The 16,576-nt window shown below is 33.4% G+C and overlaps 4 protein-coding genes across 4 annotated transcripts in view; 1 reads left to right on the top strand and 3 right to left on the bottom strand.

The window, feature by feature from the left end:
• Window positions 1-16,576, bottom strand: part of LOC126376708 (uncharacterized) — a 251,230-nt gene that overhangs the window by 63,932 nt on the left and 170,722 nt on the right. The gene's annotated exons all lie outside the window — the stretch shown is intronic.
• Window positions 2,490-8,114, bottom strand: LOC126376733 (cytochrome c oxidase subunit 5B, mitochondrial-like). Its single transcript, XM_050024295.1, has 4 exons — window positions 7,947-8,114; window positions 5,790-5,963; window positions 4,148-4,191; window positions 2,490-2,728 (listed from the first exon to the last, which is right to left on the bottom strand). The coding sequence occupies exons 1-4, from the start codon at window positions 8,032-8,034 to the stop codon at window positions 2,666-2,668; spliced, it is 369 nt and encodes a 122-aa protein (XP_049880252.1). The 5' UTR covers window positions 8,035-8,114; the 3' UTR covers window positions 2,490-2,665.
• LOC126376751 (uncharacterized) lies at window positions 8,677-11,534 on the bottom strand. Its single transcript, XM_050024319.1, has 4 exons — window positions 11,474-11,534; window positions 10,415-10,552; window positions 9,743-9,907; window positions 8,677-9,277 (listed from the first exon to the last, which is right to left on the bottom strand). Exons 1-3 carry the CDS (start codon window positions 11,510-11,512, stop codon window positions 9,827-9,829), a joined length of 258 nt encoding a protein of 85 aa, XP_049880276.1. The 5' UTR covers window positions 11,513-11,534; the 3' UTR covers window positions 8,677-9,277; window positions 9,743-9,826.
• The window catches only part of LOC126376539 (uncharacterized), a 68,609-nt gene continuing 64,041 nt past the window's right edge, over window positions 12,009-16,576 (top strand). The window contains exon 1 of the mRNA XM_050024002.1: window positions 12,009-12,231. The gene's annotated coding sequence lies outside the window, so the exon portion shown is untranslated. The remainder of the gene's footprint in view (window positions 12,232-16,576) is intronic.

The following is a 16,576-nucleotide window of genomic DNA, read 5'->3' as shown; positions in this document are numbered from 1 at the left end:
TTTTTAGGAGTTATATTGGATTCTAAACTTACTGGTATCCCACACTGCAATTATATTGAGGCTAAGTGTGAACGGAATCTTAATATTATTAAATGCCTCAGAGGTGTTTGGTGGGGCGCTCATCCTACTTCTCTTAGAATTATTTATAATGCACTAATCAGGAGTGTGATTGATTATGGATCTTTTTTGCTGGAACCATGTAGTGCTGCTGCTTTAAATAAACTAGATAAAATACAATCGGTAGCTTTAAGAATTGTTCTGGGCGCAATGAAGACTAGCCCTATTAATGCAATGCAAGTCGAGTGTGTTGAGCCCCCTTTACGACTGAGGCGGCAGTTTCTTTCAGATAGTTATTTATACCGTTGTTTACAACTAGGCGACCATCCACTTTTAACCAAGCTAAAAATCCTCTCTGAAGAAGTCAACTCCTCAAGTTACTGGACTCATAAATGCCCTCCTTGTTTAATTAACAGTTTTCAAAAATTACTGGCAATTGATACTCCTATTCACAACTCAATATGTTTCCCTCTTTACACCTCTAACTATGAATCCCTTGTTTATAAACCTGATGTTCGTTTAAACTTGGGTATAACTAAACAAACTTTTGAGGCATCCAATGTTTTCAATTTCGTTCTAGACACTGAATTTGACAATGGCATTGACGGTTGGCATCATGTTTTTAGTGATGCGTCCAAACGACCCACGGATGATAAAGTAGGTGTTGGTATATATCACTCACAATATGATATAGTTCAAAAGATTAAATTACCACCTGAGAGTTCTGTTTTTACTGGTGAAGTTTTTGGTCTGTATAAAGCGGTTGAATATGTACTTTTAGCAAAACTTAAGAAAACTATAATCTTTTCAGACTCAATGAGCGCTCTACAATCTTTATCAAAATTTTTATTTAAGACAAAACTTATTAGTCCATTAATAATAGAAACCAGAAACATGATTGTTGAGTGTGCTGCAAAGGGATTTTCGATTATTTTTGCCTGGATTCCGGGACATAGGGGTATCCGTGGAAACGAACGGGCTGATAGGCTTGCTAATGACGCCATTGATTGTGGAGATATGGCTTATTATAAGATCTACCCTCATGACCTTCTTGCTCTACCCAGAGTGTATCTACGTGATTCGTGGAGGGAAGTGTGGTCTGTCAGTTCTCAAACAAAAGGGAAATATTTCGCTTCTATTCAACGTGAAATTCCTGCAAAACCCTGGTTCTCGCGGTTGCTGTTGGGCAAGACGGCATCGTGCATCCTGACTCGTATGAGATTAGGTCACGTTTGTACGTCTGCTCATCTAGCTAAATTTCATATAGTGGACAGTGCTTTATGTGAGTGTGGTGAGGTGGAGGATGTGGATCACATCTTCCTGAATTGTCCTAAATACGATAATGCTCAACTTTTTCAGGGACTTACACATTTACACATTCCTTTTCCTACTTCTATCCAGATCCTTTTATCTTCAAATAATCCTTCAGTCTATCGTTTATTAAGTATGTTTATTAATACTAATGATATTAAAATTTAACTTCTTCTTTTTATTATTATTTTATTATTATTCCTCTCCTGATCCTCACCTTTTCCAAATTCCGTTCCCTATCCGGTATATTTTATTATTGAAAAGTTTCCTCGTTTTAACGACTGCACAGTAACAATATGAAAAGATAATTATTATTGAAGACTAACTCACGATTTATCACTCAAGATTTGTCATTGGCGCATCGCTAGCCGCGGAAGCCAGAAGAAAAAAAAAAAAAAAAAAAAAAAAAAAAAAAAAAAAAAAAGTATTCGATGATTTTTCCATTGTTTAAGTAAATAATTTATGTACTAAATAAGGCCTATTTAACAAATGAAATTCTTTTGGATCGTTTTTTGTATATTTTAGTTAAGTTTTTTATTTATTGCTTGCCTACCTAATAATAATAAATGCAGGGTGACATAAATGTCTATTTATACTCTGTAAATTAATTAAATTGTTTGTAATAATAAATCCAGGCTGTATAGTACATTCGAATTTTTTTTTACTTATGGCCTAAAGTATGAAGTTCAAATAAATAAGTGTCCTACACAAACAATATAAATGTATAGAATATAATGTACCTAATTTAATAAGACTATAATTATGTATTAATAAAAATTGGTGTAAACGAATTTTGTATTTGAAATAAACCCTCAATATTTTATAAAATTATAGTATGCATTCAAGTAAATTCTAAGTCTATCGACGTGGAGTAGGCAGAATCACAGAAGTCACAATATTTTTTTACTCCAAAATATTATAATCAATGGAAAACAACTATGTACCTATTTAGCAAATTATTTTAGAAATTACTGAACGTAATAGACAACAAACTACTACAAATAAAATTACCGAACTCCGCAACAGTTTTTATTATTATATTTAAATATGACTACACAGCATTAAAACCTGCACAAGTAAATGATTTACACAAGGAAACATTATAATAAAACACTGATAAGTATGCTTACAATTACTTTAATGTTGATTTCTCGATCGTAATTGGAAACTAGCGCATCTTTTCAATCATTTTGGCGTATAGCAACACCAGGAACCATAGACAACGGAAGGCTGTGCGCGATGTTTGAGATGCGATTTATTGCAGTTATTATAATCACTACGTATAACTAAAAATTGTTTAAAGGGGTGTTTTTTCGATCAGTTTGTACCAGTGGCCGCATTCGCAGCGGCGGGGGTGGCCCTGTAATGAAAAAATAAAAACATTTGAGTCACAATTCTGGGTACAATTATCTATGGTATGAAATCGAATTTCTTGGTTTAGAGCCTAAGCCGGGATTCGAACCAGTATTGCTACGATGCAATCCATCGTCATCTTCCTGTCGATATCCTACTCTAAGTGGGGTTTACACAACATGTATTGCTCTTCCATTAACACGTTGACAGTCCAGTGATCCACATACGGGCCATAACGGACTAACTCCATACGTCCGTGATCCATACATGGGTCACTAAGAAACGACCAGGTACGCACTAAGGGCGGGTGCTCCACTTGGATCCCGGGTGACTTAGCAAAGGTTGTTCAGTAATATTCGGGACTTACAAGACAGTCAAAACATATTGTATGGGGACTGTCAACGGGTTAATTCTGTATTCCCGAAGGGGTAGGTAGAGGTGTATATTAGGCTGGGTTTCCATTGAGCGGAGATGTGCGGATTTGACCAATCACAGCGTGCGAGGAGCGAAAAACGACGACGCTCTGTCACTCTCTCCCTCACGGTGATTGGTCGATTCCTGCACACCTCCGCGTCAATGGAAACGCAGCCTTATACAGGGTGTTAGTGACATCGTAACGAAATTTTCGAGGGATGATTGAGACCATGATTCTGAGTTGATATCAAGTGGATTTTTCCGTCGCAAAAGTTGAACTGAAAATATTTTAAAAATACATGAATAATTCGACAGGAAATTCCACTTGATATCCCCTTCAGTATTCACTAATATCCTGTATACACCCACTCTTCGCCAGCTATGTCTAAGTCCTATTTAATAGGAGGCGAGCCTATTGCCATTAACTGGGCACAAATTCTGGAAACCACATGATGTGGATTATCTATGATTCAAACATGAATATGTATACACTTTGGTACCATGTCACATTAACTTTTTTGACAAATTGAACTGTAAGTCTCACTAAATGTCAAATATGTTAGAGCGACAGTCCTAAAGTGGGTACATTTATATTGCATTACTGTACTAGGTTCAAGATAAATATGAAATACTGGGTACTAAATAAAAACAGATCTAAAAGTAACGAAAAATATTCACGAAAAATATTCACAAATATTTTTTATTTGAATCGTTTATGAATTTTAATCAAGAAAAACGTAATAATAAGTCCGATATTTTATCATGTTTTTCTATTATGTCAGTGTACTTTTTCATACAAATTCCATAGTAATTTCGTGTTTGATTCCGGCCAAGTAGTTAATGCCATCTGCGGCATATCTACAATAAGTAACGTCAAAAAAAATAATAATCGTGTTTTGACGTTTAGTAAAATGACTTGAGTGATTTGACTAGTTGGAAACTAGCCTATAAAGACGAATTCAGCGGTTTAGAGCCTGGCTGGGATTCGTGATAAGATTTAATTATAAATTACCTTGTGTACCCAAAGCCAGGTGACGGCGGTAGCGTGTTCCTCGCCTGAAACAATGGACAGTAAACATCAAACAAGCTGCATTGTACTCACATACCTAACACGGTTTACAAATGAGTGTTTTATTACCCCTAAGTCGTAAGACCGAATGTTCTTTTAAAATCCAAACCCAATAAGGGACTTTCCAGGCAAATACAAATAATATAAATGGCGCAGTCGAGATTTTACGTGATAATTACCTATTTTTTCCCTCATTACTCGCTATGTGGCGCCATCTGTTGCATGTAAACGGAACTAGGTGTCCAACTAGTTGGTTCCGCCACACTCGCGTAGGTACATAATTACTCAAAAATACAATGTTATGTAAAATTCGGATCAGATTATGTATAGAATTATGTCGCTACCTATATTGCTTTTTTTTGTGATCAGAATAATAATGGGTGGAAGATGTATTGTGCCTGGGTGTAATTAAAAGGGTGTAACAAAAACAAACATAAAAGATGAATATGTCTGTTATCCACGAATTTAGAAACAAAGATTTTTTTTTACAGTGCCATCTACTTTCTTTTTTTTAGATAGAATAGTTTATTTGCCACACAGTACAATAAGATGTCGTTACAATTTTATCAACAGTGTTTTCAGCGTACATGTATGCATGCAAAATCAAATTGTCATTAATATAAATTAATAATTTTAATTAAAATTAAAAGTTGTTGTAAGTCAGAATTTTAAATTTAAAAATTCAGTTAAACTAAAAAGCTATGTTGCAGTAACCATTTTGTCAAGTATATTTTTAAAGCTCTTTTGGGGAAATTGTTTAACTATTGTGCCTGGAAGAGGTTAGGACATTTTCTCACTATATTTTTCTTATTAGATACAAGTCAGTATGACGGATAGTAAAAAAAATAATAACTATGTAGTATCTATTTTTTTTTCTAATTTTTAACGAGGCTTTGAACACCCTGAGTATGTAGTATCTAAAAAAACAATATTGCTACATATAGGATGTGCAAATATCAAATAGCATAAGGTTACAAAGGCAAATCTGTACAGTCATGCATGAGCAATATAATGTGCCCACTTTAGGACTCTGTCGCACTAACATATTTGACATTTAGTGAGACTTACACACACTAACATACACACACGCTTACTCACACTCTACTGTATAGTCAATTTTACTTAAACTCTAACTGTTTTTTTTTTATTAATATTCTTTTTTCTTTCTTTTCGGGTTTATTGCTCAGTTTGCTAAACATAATTATTCTATGCAGAATCATACTCCCTAGTATCCATATTTATTCTGGAGGTGGAGGCCTGGAGCCTATAGTACAGGGTAACCTAGTTTACGCTCCAGCCTCCACAAACATATGTTAAATAAGTCAAAATGTAACTTATTACTATTATGTTGTGGAGGTAATAAACGATTTTTTATTTATTTATTTATTTACAGTTCAATTTGTCAAAAAAGTTAATGTGACATGGTACCAAAGTGTATACATATTAATGCTCGTGACCGTACAGCTCCATCTATATTTTTTTAGGGGAACATAGCCTGGAAAGTCCCTCCTTGCGATGTGGTCTTTTTAGATCCTCTGGAATGCTTTATTTCCAAGGAAAAAAAAACTTAATCCCTTGTACTCACATATGCATCCAACAATACGAGCGTCGAAGCACGAGGGGACGAGTGTGGGGTTGTCGCGGGTGCCGGCAGCCTTCTTCAGCACCTTCATGTTGAAGGGATCATCATCTCCAGACTGCAGAGCCAGCAGCTCCTTTCGCTCCAAGCCTGTCGCGTGCTCGATGGGGTCCGGCATCACTGGTGGTCGAAACATTTTGTTAAAGGCCTTTATGCCACAATTTCGTCACACTTTGATCTCGATTGCTGACACCTCTTAAATTTATTTATCCATGATAATTATGTTGCATAAATGATTCTGATTTCTGATTAAGATATAGAAGTATCTTTAATTACATAACCATCACTTATTTGCTTAAAACATGTTATTTTAATATGGTAACAAGTGTAAATAAGTATATATTTTTTGCTTATAAAAAAAGGCATGCAATATTGGTACTGCAATGGGTAATCTTAATCAGTTTTATATTATACATTCTTCAATTTTTTACATTGATTAACCCATCTTGTTTCCATCAGAAAACTTACTTGAAATCATTCACAGAACTGAAAATAAAACTAGGATAACACTCATATTTTAATGAATCAATACTTTTATGATATATTTCTAGAACAAATGAATTGTAACATTATTTATTTGCTATATATAACAACCTACTCTACCTGTGTTTCACAAATAAATCAATTTGTATTTGTAATGTAATAATGTCAGTGTAATGTAATATCTTTTTTGGTGTTTTACTGAAACTAAAAGTAGAATAACACTCATATTTTAATAAATCAATATTTTTATGATATTTTTCTAGAATGAACGAATTATAACATTAACTATTTGATTTATTGTCAATGTAATGTAATATCTTCTTAGGTGTTTTACTGAAAATAAAACTAGAATTACACTCATAGAAAATAATCAATATTTTTATGATATTTTTTTAGAATAAATGAATTATAACATTAACTATTTGCTTTACTGTCAATGTAATGTGATAATGTCTGTGTAATGTAATAATGTTGTAATGTAATATCTTTTTTGGTGTTTTACTGAAACTAAAAGTAGAATAACACTCATATTTTAATGAATCAATATTTTTATATTTTTCTAGAATGAATGAATTATATTATTAACTATTTGCTTTATTGTCAGTGCAATATAATAATGTCTGTGTAATGTAATAATCTTTTTTGTTGTTTTATTCAAAATAAAAGTAGAATAACACTCATATTTTAATGAATCAATATTTTTATGATATTTTTCTAGAATGTAATAATGTCAGTGTAATGTAATATCTTTTTTGTTGTTTTATTCAAAATAAAACTAGGATAACACTCATATTTTAATGAATCAATATTTTCATGATATTTTTCTAGAATTAATGAATGAACATTAACTTTTTGCTTTACTGTCAATGTAATGTAATAAATTCGTAATATAATATCTTTTTTGTTATGTTTTAACATAAACTAAAAGCATTAGTTGCATGCAACTAGTGTATAGTGTACAGTTTCAACATTCATAAATATATGTAGGTATATTTAGCAGTAATAGACATCATTTCACACTTAAGTTACATTGTATGAATGGTGTGTTTAACACAAATACCTGTTTGCTTATTAAGCAATGCATTTGAGTTGGTATACTCTTCAAATAGTATTAGGAGGTGTGCAAGTTATGTTAGATGGTAAAGATTAATCGTTTCAACCAATATGAATTATGAATACAATGATAGATAGCTGATACTTAATAATAATCACTCAGATAAGGTAATCTTTACAGGAATACCTAACCTAGAAACAAACCTCCTTCGATAATTTTTAGTATACTTAATTACTGTTAACATGTTATATATTTAATATGGAAAAAAATAAAAGAGAAAGTGTAGGATATTAATGGTTCAAACAACAAAATATCGGCGCAAGAATAATCGATGACGATAAAACGTGCATGACTCAAAGACATTTTGACCAAATATTATATCTGTAACAATTGCCATGTCTCCCTTGTAGTATTATTTACATAAACAGCTATTAATTAAATATAATTTCTGATTATTTCTGATAATTAAGTCTAATTTCCAAAGAAAATAGTACATTTTTGACATTACGTAACTAAAATTTTGACAGAAGTGATAAATACAAGGGTGAATATTTATGTAATCTTACTTTTGTCGGCGTATCCCCTGCGGGCGGAGGACATAATAACACCCCTAAATGCATTTCCGCGGAGAATTTGTCTACACAACGCGGCCATTCTTGATTATTTTGTACACTAGACCGTTTCTCCCGAGTGCAAGTGCGATACTTTTCAATGAGGTAGTGTATAGAAAAACCGGAAACTTCCGAAAATCGAACCGGTAATAATCGATAATTTGACATCTTGAGTTACGTTTACAAATGTTTTTAAAGTTGTTTTAAAGGTAGTCATTTCATTTTTGTCTGAAATGGGAAAATAGTAATTAATTAATTTTATTATGAGGCGGATTATTAGAGTGCAAAATTATAAAATAACGGACTCTCTCTTTCTTCTATTTATATTTCATGTCTAACTAGCGAGCCCACGAAACGTTGTGCTGCCCAATCGCAGCATCACCTACTAGGTTTAATAAATAAGGAGCCATCCATCGAGGAACCTACTTTGAACTTACACAAAAATAGACAACATCTGTCGAGAGTTGAAACATTCGCAGTGCGATCGATTTTTAGGGTTCCGTACAAAATGGTAAAACGGAACCCTTATTATTATGTAGAAAGAGAAGGAAGAAAACCGAAAATAGTAATAAGGCCAGGTTTATATTTGAAAATGAAAATGTCACGACTATTTTTTAGAAATTATATGTAATGATGACCAACACTACATTTATCTAAATACACTATTTATTAAGTAGGTATTATTATGAATTGTTAGATTTAAATTCAAGATGCATTGTGTATTTCAGTAAGTGCAAAGATTATATTAATATTAATTGGTCGGAAATTCGGTGGCATATTCACCTAAACGATAAAAATATTACCGTCATCTGACTTTTTGAATAGTAATACTAAAATTATTTGACAATAGATTAAAATCGTAGACCCATCGATACAAATTTACTTAGGTTTAACGATATTATGTATAATATTGTTGTCAAAAAGTACGAAATTTTAAAATAAAATAAACATTTAATGATTTTCAATGTGAGAATGGTAATATGAACTTTATATTATGTTCTACCATTAAGTTTAGATAAAGTAGAATAAAATATAATATGTTACTGAATTTCTGACCAGGGGGTTAAAAAGGCCACATTGGAACAATTCTCCTAAGAAGGGAGACCTGTGCCCAGCAGTGAGATGTAGTAGGAGGCTATTTAACCTCCCTGTAATAATTACCTACATATCTACAATTTTAAGAAATTTTAAAAACTTAAATTAATCCGTCCAAAGCTCAGTCAGACTTTCTTTTTTATCACATTTTTTACAAAATTATCTTCGTTCGTAGCTCTGTTCGTAAGCAGCTGAAAGAGAAAGTATTTCATTTTTAGTTGGCTTCTTCAGTAAGTACCTTACCATTCTAGTTAGGTAGACGTCTAGATCACATGCAGTATTCTATCTTCCTTTACAAAGCAAATATCGCTCTATGGTGTTAAAAAGGCCACATCAAAACAATTTATATGACACGCAATATTTTTATATGACATTTGCATTAGGCACTTACTTTTATGTAAATACGCAAATGTCAAATTGCAATATTGCTTTTTTAGATGAATTGCTTCGACGTGGCCTTTTTAACCCCCCAGATTTTAATCAAGTTTTTTTCTGTAGCCTATTTCGTATACTACTGCTGGATAAAAGCCAGTCCCATAACAGATGTCAGTTATAACGTAATATTACATTTCTTTATTTATTATTTTCTTTTTTTTACTTTTTTTTAGGTAATTTTAAATTGCGAATTAATCAAACTGTTATCAAAAGCGACGTACTCTTAAAACGAAATGCACTTTTCGGTGGATTTTGTTAATTTTATTTCCGCACAAGATCATTGAAGAGACGATACTTGTGCGAAATCAATTTCTCGTGCGCCCACTTCTCTGTATAAAGCAGCCTTTGAATGAGTTCAGTCTCACGTCAATTTCACCTTCTTCTAGCTGGAAAAAGTAAATATTTATCATAGTAACATGTTATACATTAATGATAAAACGTATATTAAGGTGGACAAAGCTAGGGACGTTATCCGTCTGTGCACGGCAGCAGTAGTTAATGTGGATGGGACATACCTAATAGTCTACCATTTATAAATGGTCAGTCACATCTCTAGCGCGAGCAAACCAACGCGTCTCAATGTTTGGATCTTGTAATTTAATTAATATCCTAAGCAATACAGTTCATTCAATTATTTGTGTGGGGTTTTATTACAATTTACCAGCGCTCCCTACATAATGTACTGACATTAGCATAGGTACTTGTTATCTGTTCTGTGATATAGGGTTCAATTCCCGCCAGGTTTATACCTAATTTAATTACTTTGGGCTAGGTCTTGATATAGGTAATTTTAAGTAATCTATATTTTAAGTTAGGTAATTTTCAGCTGACAGTGGCAATTATTAATATTCATTTAATTTGAGTTATTAAGAGAATAGTTATTATAGAAATACCGGGTCCCCCTGGTAAAGCTCTCTGTAGCATGACGGGGACACGCATTCACGTATGCACCGCGTTCGTGCCAGGCCGCTCATGTGGCTGCATACGCTACTTTGCTCGCATGCAGTTTCGAATTCGCGGAATGTCATTTCCTGAAATTAAAATAAGAATCAATCAATCTAATATCATACAAACATTTTGCAACAGTATAAATGGGCGGCCTTATTGCTCTGAAGCATTTTTTTCCAGGCAGCCACAACCCAGAATCAGGCATATAAAAACTTGAATGCGGGACGGTGCAACAACAACGGGTAATATTATAACTTCAGTTAATATTTAGACAAATACACTATACATAATAATACGTAACGATGATGATGATGAGTGTATGTAATGATGATAAATATGATATAATGCATTATAAACTATACAAAATCTAGTTAGACAATAAATGAAGTGGCTTTACCCTTTTAGCCGAATAGTTGGTGGCACATTCATTCAATATAGATACATACTTAACCCTTTCACGGACAGAGACCATGGGTCATTGATGGTTCATAAGTAGTATGAGAGTATGACAAATTGGAATCGGTACGTCATTGGACGTTCTGTCCTTGAAAGTGTTAATAAAATAAAATAACCGTCGAGAATAATAAATAACGATACTTTAAAATTAGGCTAGGCTACATACGTTTTTTGGAGAATCTTTGTATTGATATTCCTTGAAAGTAAATGTTACGGGAGTTTGATCGGCGGCACTTTTACATGCTCCGTATAGTGCCAATACTACATACCACCCGAATAATACAGATAAACGGTACATTTTTGTCTGAGTACTATAATTTTATAACCAAACTCTATTTTACTCAAAAAATCAATAAATACACCATAGCTAGTTGCTTTTCAATTCAACGCTACATGCGCACTGCGGAAAAGCTACTATTTAATTGGTTTTTCCTGATATTGTAGTTATTTTGAATGTAGTGAATACATCGCTAAAACTAAATCGCTTACGAGATTATTAAATTTCATCTTACTTTTACATTGCTAATTTGTTTTATTATTTTAATTACCTGTATATTTACCAAAAACTCCGGTTTCTTACAGAACATCACTAGAAAATGAAAGTTTGTTCTGAAACTAAACCCACGTAAATCTTATTAAAAATTTTCGTTATAAAAGTAAGTAATGCATGGATAATATGGAATGTAAAAAGAAACAAATATAAAGACATTATAATTTAGTAGGAAAAATTACGACTTTGACTATCATTATAATGGAAGAAAAACTACAAACTAGTATAGCTACTAACTACTAACTTTCATTGATTAATGATTTATGTTTTTGAACGCAACATAGTTTTTAGTGTTGTCATATCTATAAAAATATTTCCAAGTAGGTATTTTTCATCAGATCTTTGATTTTAATGTTAAGTTTCTTTTTGACTACGGAAGCTTAATTTATCATTTAAATATTACTATTTTTTAAATACAATGCTAAAAACAAATTATTTTTAACAATCCGTTCCCAGAAATAAACAAATAATTGTTGAGTGTTGCTATCCCCTTACGCAAATTTTCCTTTGTTTAGTAAATTTTCGGATAAGTATCGTGAACGCGAATTGTCGTCACGTAATAGCGAAATGAGCTGATTTTTCGATTTCTCGTTAGATTTCTTTATGATTTTGTTTTTCCGTGTTTCACAAGCAGTGTCCGCGGACAAATTCTAGTTTTGTGTGGAAGAAATACATTTTTGTGTAGTGTTTTCTTACTGGAAACTGGTGAAGAATATATCTTGGGAGCCAGTTGCAGACAACAAACAGCAAGGTTTCGTAAGTATTTCCTTGATTTGGCATTACATTGTACAATTTCTCGCATGTGCAGCAATTACAGACTTTATGGATATGCTGCGGAGTTCCTTTATCGTAATACGACATAAAATTTTATATTGCATGTCTACTATTTCTTACGTGTTTTTAGATGTTAGTGGGATTAAATCGTGACGAATAACATTGTCTGATGCAAAGGGACTAGTAAAAAACGATATTGGACGGTATCTCATAAACCTATGTTCCAAAAATTTTGTCAAAATTTGTCTAGGTCCAAAATGTCCACTTTTTTGTGAAACATATTCGCTAATGAATATTACAGTATTATTTGTATTGTATACATATGGTTGTAAAGATTCACGCCATTTATGCTTTTCCACATAGACTGACCGATAATTTATCAGAAAACAACTTGCTATTACCTTTGATTATGGTGTCTAAAGAAAGATAAATAATATTTATAATAACTGGTGTCGACAGTTTTAATGTAAATTAGGGGTGTATCACATGGTGATGGCAATAGGCTCACCATCTATTATCTGGGACTTAAATATAGTTGGCGAGGTGTGGGTGTACTATACTATACACCGCTACCTCTGGTGCCAGGGTTACTATTGAACTGCCAAAGGCCACTGTCATGGTTCACATAACAACTACATACTTATTCAAGTAAATAGTAGCTGGGAGCGTATAGTAGCTTCCGAAGCATAGATCATCTTACTATTGAACAATTAAGTGATCAGCTTGCAATGTCTTAACCAAAATAAGGATTACAAATTTATTAATGTGATGTGACCCCACTGATATTCGTAACCGGGTTCTCCGGTTCTTCTGCCTACCCTAATTGCGATTACTAGTATTTCATACACTCAATTACAATTTGTGTTAATGTCTACTTATTTGTATTTTCTGGTGTAAGTCGTTTTTATTACGTGTCTTGATTGTAAGGTATGTGTTATTCCGTGTTCTATATTTGTTACTGTGGTGTCCCTATATAATAAATGTTTCTTCCTTTTTATTCTGAACAAAACATTACCCAAGACGTTTTTTCTTTTGGTGTCACATAAAATTATCTAGAGGAATTCGACAACAATTCATGAAAGACTGGCAACAGCACAGTGAACAGGAATCTATTAAAATTAAAAAGTTAAAGCCTTTTTTTTTCCCTAAGGTGGCTATATTAGAGAGGACACAATCCCTCTGTCGGATTTTACGACATGCTTGGGATTATAAGCTGAATGTGTAGTATAATTTAAATCAATTCATTCCCAATTTTGCATAAAAGTATTCATTATTAAAATAACCACTTTAAATACAGCTGGCTATTTTCCCTTTTATTGTAGTAAGTGACTGTAGAGCCAAGAACAATTAGACTGAGTACAAACTCAGTGCAAATGCACCGATGAAGCCATATATACCCCACAAACCAATTACACTCTAAAGCCTTACATAATAAAGTCCATATTTAAATGCCCTCTTTCCTGTGTTAGTCATACAATTGCTGGCTTTGCAATTATAAGGGTTATTGTTGTGGTTTTAAAGTAAATTTTCGTTTGTATCGGGTGAAACGCGTGCGCCAATTTAGTGTTGCGAAGTTTGTAGTTTTTTTGTTTGATGTAATGTTGTAGATTAAGAGTTAGTTATTTTACTTGTCGAATCCAAATTCAAAAAATATCTTTTTTCAGTATGTAACATAGTTACCCTTTGAATCGTCAATATTTTAAATAACGAACGTCTCGTCCGCCTAAAACTACTGTCTACTGTGTTACCAAACAGTCTTCAGTACAATTTAAATATACTTTTATTTTACTGTTTTTTCTTCAGCTTGACATTGGCAGAAGCATCATAATATGCAGCCATAAATATTAAAAAGTGAAGTGAAGTTACCATACAGTTTATCTTAATCCATTTTAGGACTTAGTATCATTTATCATACCCCACCCCACCCCATTAGGCATTCCGCATGGTTCATATGATTTTGTAGGAATGGTCAACAATTAGGTACAAAACTTATGTTACTTGATGTCTTGTCTAAAGTTGAAGGACCAGAACTTTTTGAGGAATTTTTTGTATTTTGAACTGTATGATTATGAGACAAGTTTTTGTTTGCCAACTCTTACTCTTCATGGATAGGTTGTTTTTTTTGTCTGTATATTCTAACGAATGTTTCTACTTGTTTCGTATTACTTATGTACTCTTTTGATTCTCTTTTATAGTCTATGGAAACCAGTTTAAAGGAGTTTTAATATTAAAGATGAATTTCATACTAACATTATATACATTGGGAAAGTGTCTGTCTGTTTGTTTTTCCGTCTTTGAAGGCAAAACGGAGCGACAAAGTGACGTCATTTTTTAAGTGGAGATAGTTGAAAAGATCAAGAGTGACATAGGATACTTTTTGTCTCTTTCTAGCCCCCCTCTTCCCTAAAACGGGGGGTGGAAGTTTGTATGGAGCATTACGCAATTTTCGAGTTCTCTTCTGTGTTCTAAATCAGGAAAAGGGAACGTCTTACTCCGAATTTAACCTTTGAGGGAAGCCGCGGGTCAAATTCAAATTCAAAAATATCTTTATTCAATAGGTAACATAGTTACACTTTGAATCGTCAATAGCCGGGGAAAAGAAGCTGTAAGAAAAACCTCGGCACAGGGCCCTAGACGTTCTTTTTAAAAAAAAAATAAACATAAAAATATTGTAATACAATTGAGTAATTTAGCTGCCTGATATCAGTTCTCAGACAGGTAATCCCATGCATTCATATCTTCTAAATAATCACTAACTTTATAATTAAACTTTGTAATAGCTAGTAACTAAATAATCATTTGCAATGCTTCAGAGATATCTTCAAACTTTACGCACATCCTGAGAACTCCATAATTATTTTTTTACTGCGTGTCGTCTTATCGCGTAAGTGCGAGCGAGACTGCCAGTGCGCGCTTCTTTTTACTCATTAGCGGCTTACGGCCAATTAGACTAAAGTAAGACCTAGAAGGGGTGAGGTCGGCGGTCGGTACGAATTGGTGCGGGGCGTAGAGTTACCGTTCTATACGTATTTATTCTATGCTTTAGGCCTTGACTTTTATTTATTTATTTATTTACTGCCACATTTATGCATTATACTAATTAACTCTAATTATATATAGAGATCTGATGACTTTTCAGCCATTTACGGGTACATGTACATAACATACATACATAAATAGCCTATATACGTCCCACTGCTGAGCACAAGCCTCCCTTCAATCAACCGGAAGGGGTATGGAGCATACTCCACCACGCTGCCCCACTGCGGGTTGGTGGAGGTGTTTTACGGCTAATAGCCGGGACCAACGGCTTAACGTGCCCTCTGAAGCACAGAATCATCTTTTTTTCTTTTCTTTTCATCTTTTTTTTAGTACATGTACATCAAGGTTAATTTACTACGCTAAGTTTTTAGACGTGTATGCAAGTAGATAGGAAAACACAAGCCATGCGTTGCTATGACAACAGCAGTTCGTAATTCGATTCTCTATACGCTCGCTCCGTTCCCTTCGACACCACTCAACTGGAGGAGCTATTTAAACTACAACATACTACAACATACTTGTACATAACATAGCACCACGCCTGTACCTCCGAAGGGGTAGGCAGAGGTGTATTGTATGTTTAAGACCCATGTAATAGGGGAGCGAGCCTATTGCCATTAACCAGGAACTAATCCTGAAAACCAAGTGATATCATGACCCATGAACCCAAACATGAACTCAAACTTGTAAAGTCGAATTTAAACTAACAGAGAAGCAAATTAATTAATTAATTGGCGTTGTCCTTAGAAAAGGTTCAGTACGATCTACTCTGAACCGGAGTGCGTGTATGAAACGATTGATGAATGTGGAGGAAGCAAGAGAAATGTGTCAGGATCGAAGCAAATGGAATTTCGTAGTTTCTGCTTACCCCGGTGGGACATAGGTGTGAGTTTATATATGTGTAAGAAGTAATCAACATGAGAAACTTTACAAGGTTCAACATACATCCTTGGACAAAATATGCATTAGTATGCACTAATAATATGCATTAGTTTGGCGGGTTAATATTGTAAGAAATAAAATTGTACTTACCAATTTAACAATAAAAAAAAATAAAAATATTATAAATGGGAAAGTGTATGTGTGTGTCTGTTTGTTTGTCCGTCTTTCACCGTAAAACGTAGCGATGAATTGACGTGATTTTTAAGGGAAGACAGTTAAAGGGATGGAGAATGTCATTGGCAACATTTGCTTTTTGGCTTTTTTGTTGTCTCTTTTATTTACATATATTTATTTTATTTTATATTTCATTTACTTGGCTTTTTGTCTCTTTATAACCCCCCAC

The sequence above is a fragment of the Pectinophora gossypiella genome, chromosome 21, assembly GCF_024362695.1.
Source record: "Pectinophora gossypiella chromosome 21, ilPecGoss1.1, whole genome shotgun sequence".
Classification (NCBI taxonomy): domain Eukaryota; kingdom Metazoa; phylum Arthropoda; class Insecta; order Lepidoptera; family Gelechiidae; genus Pectinophora; species Pectinophora gossypiella.
Note: the sequence above shows the minus strand (reverse complement) of the source record. Positions and strands in the feature narration are given on the sequence as shown.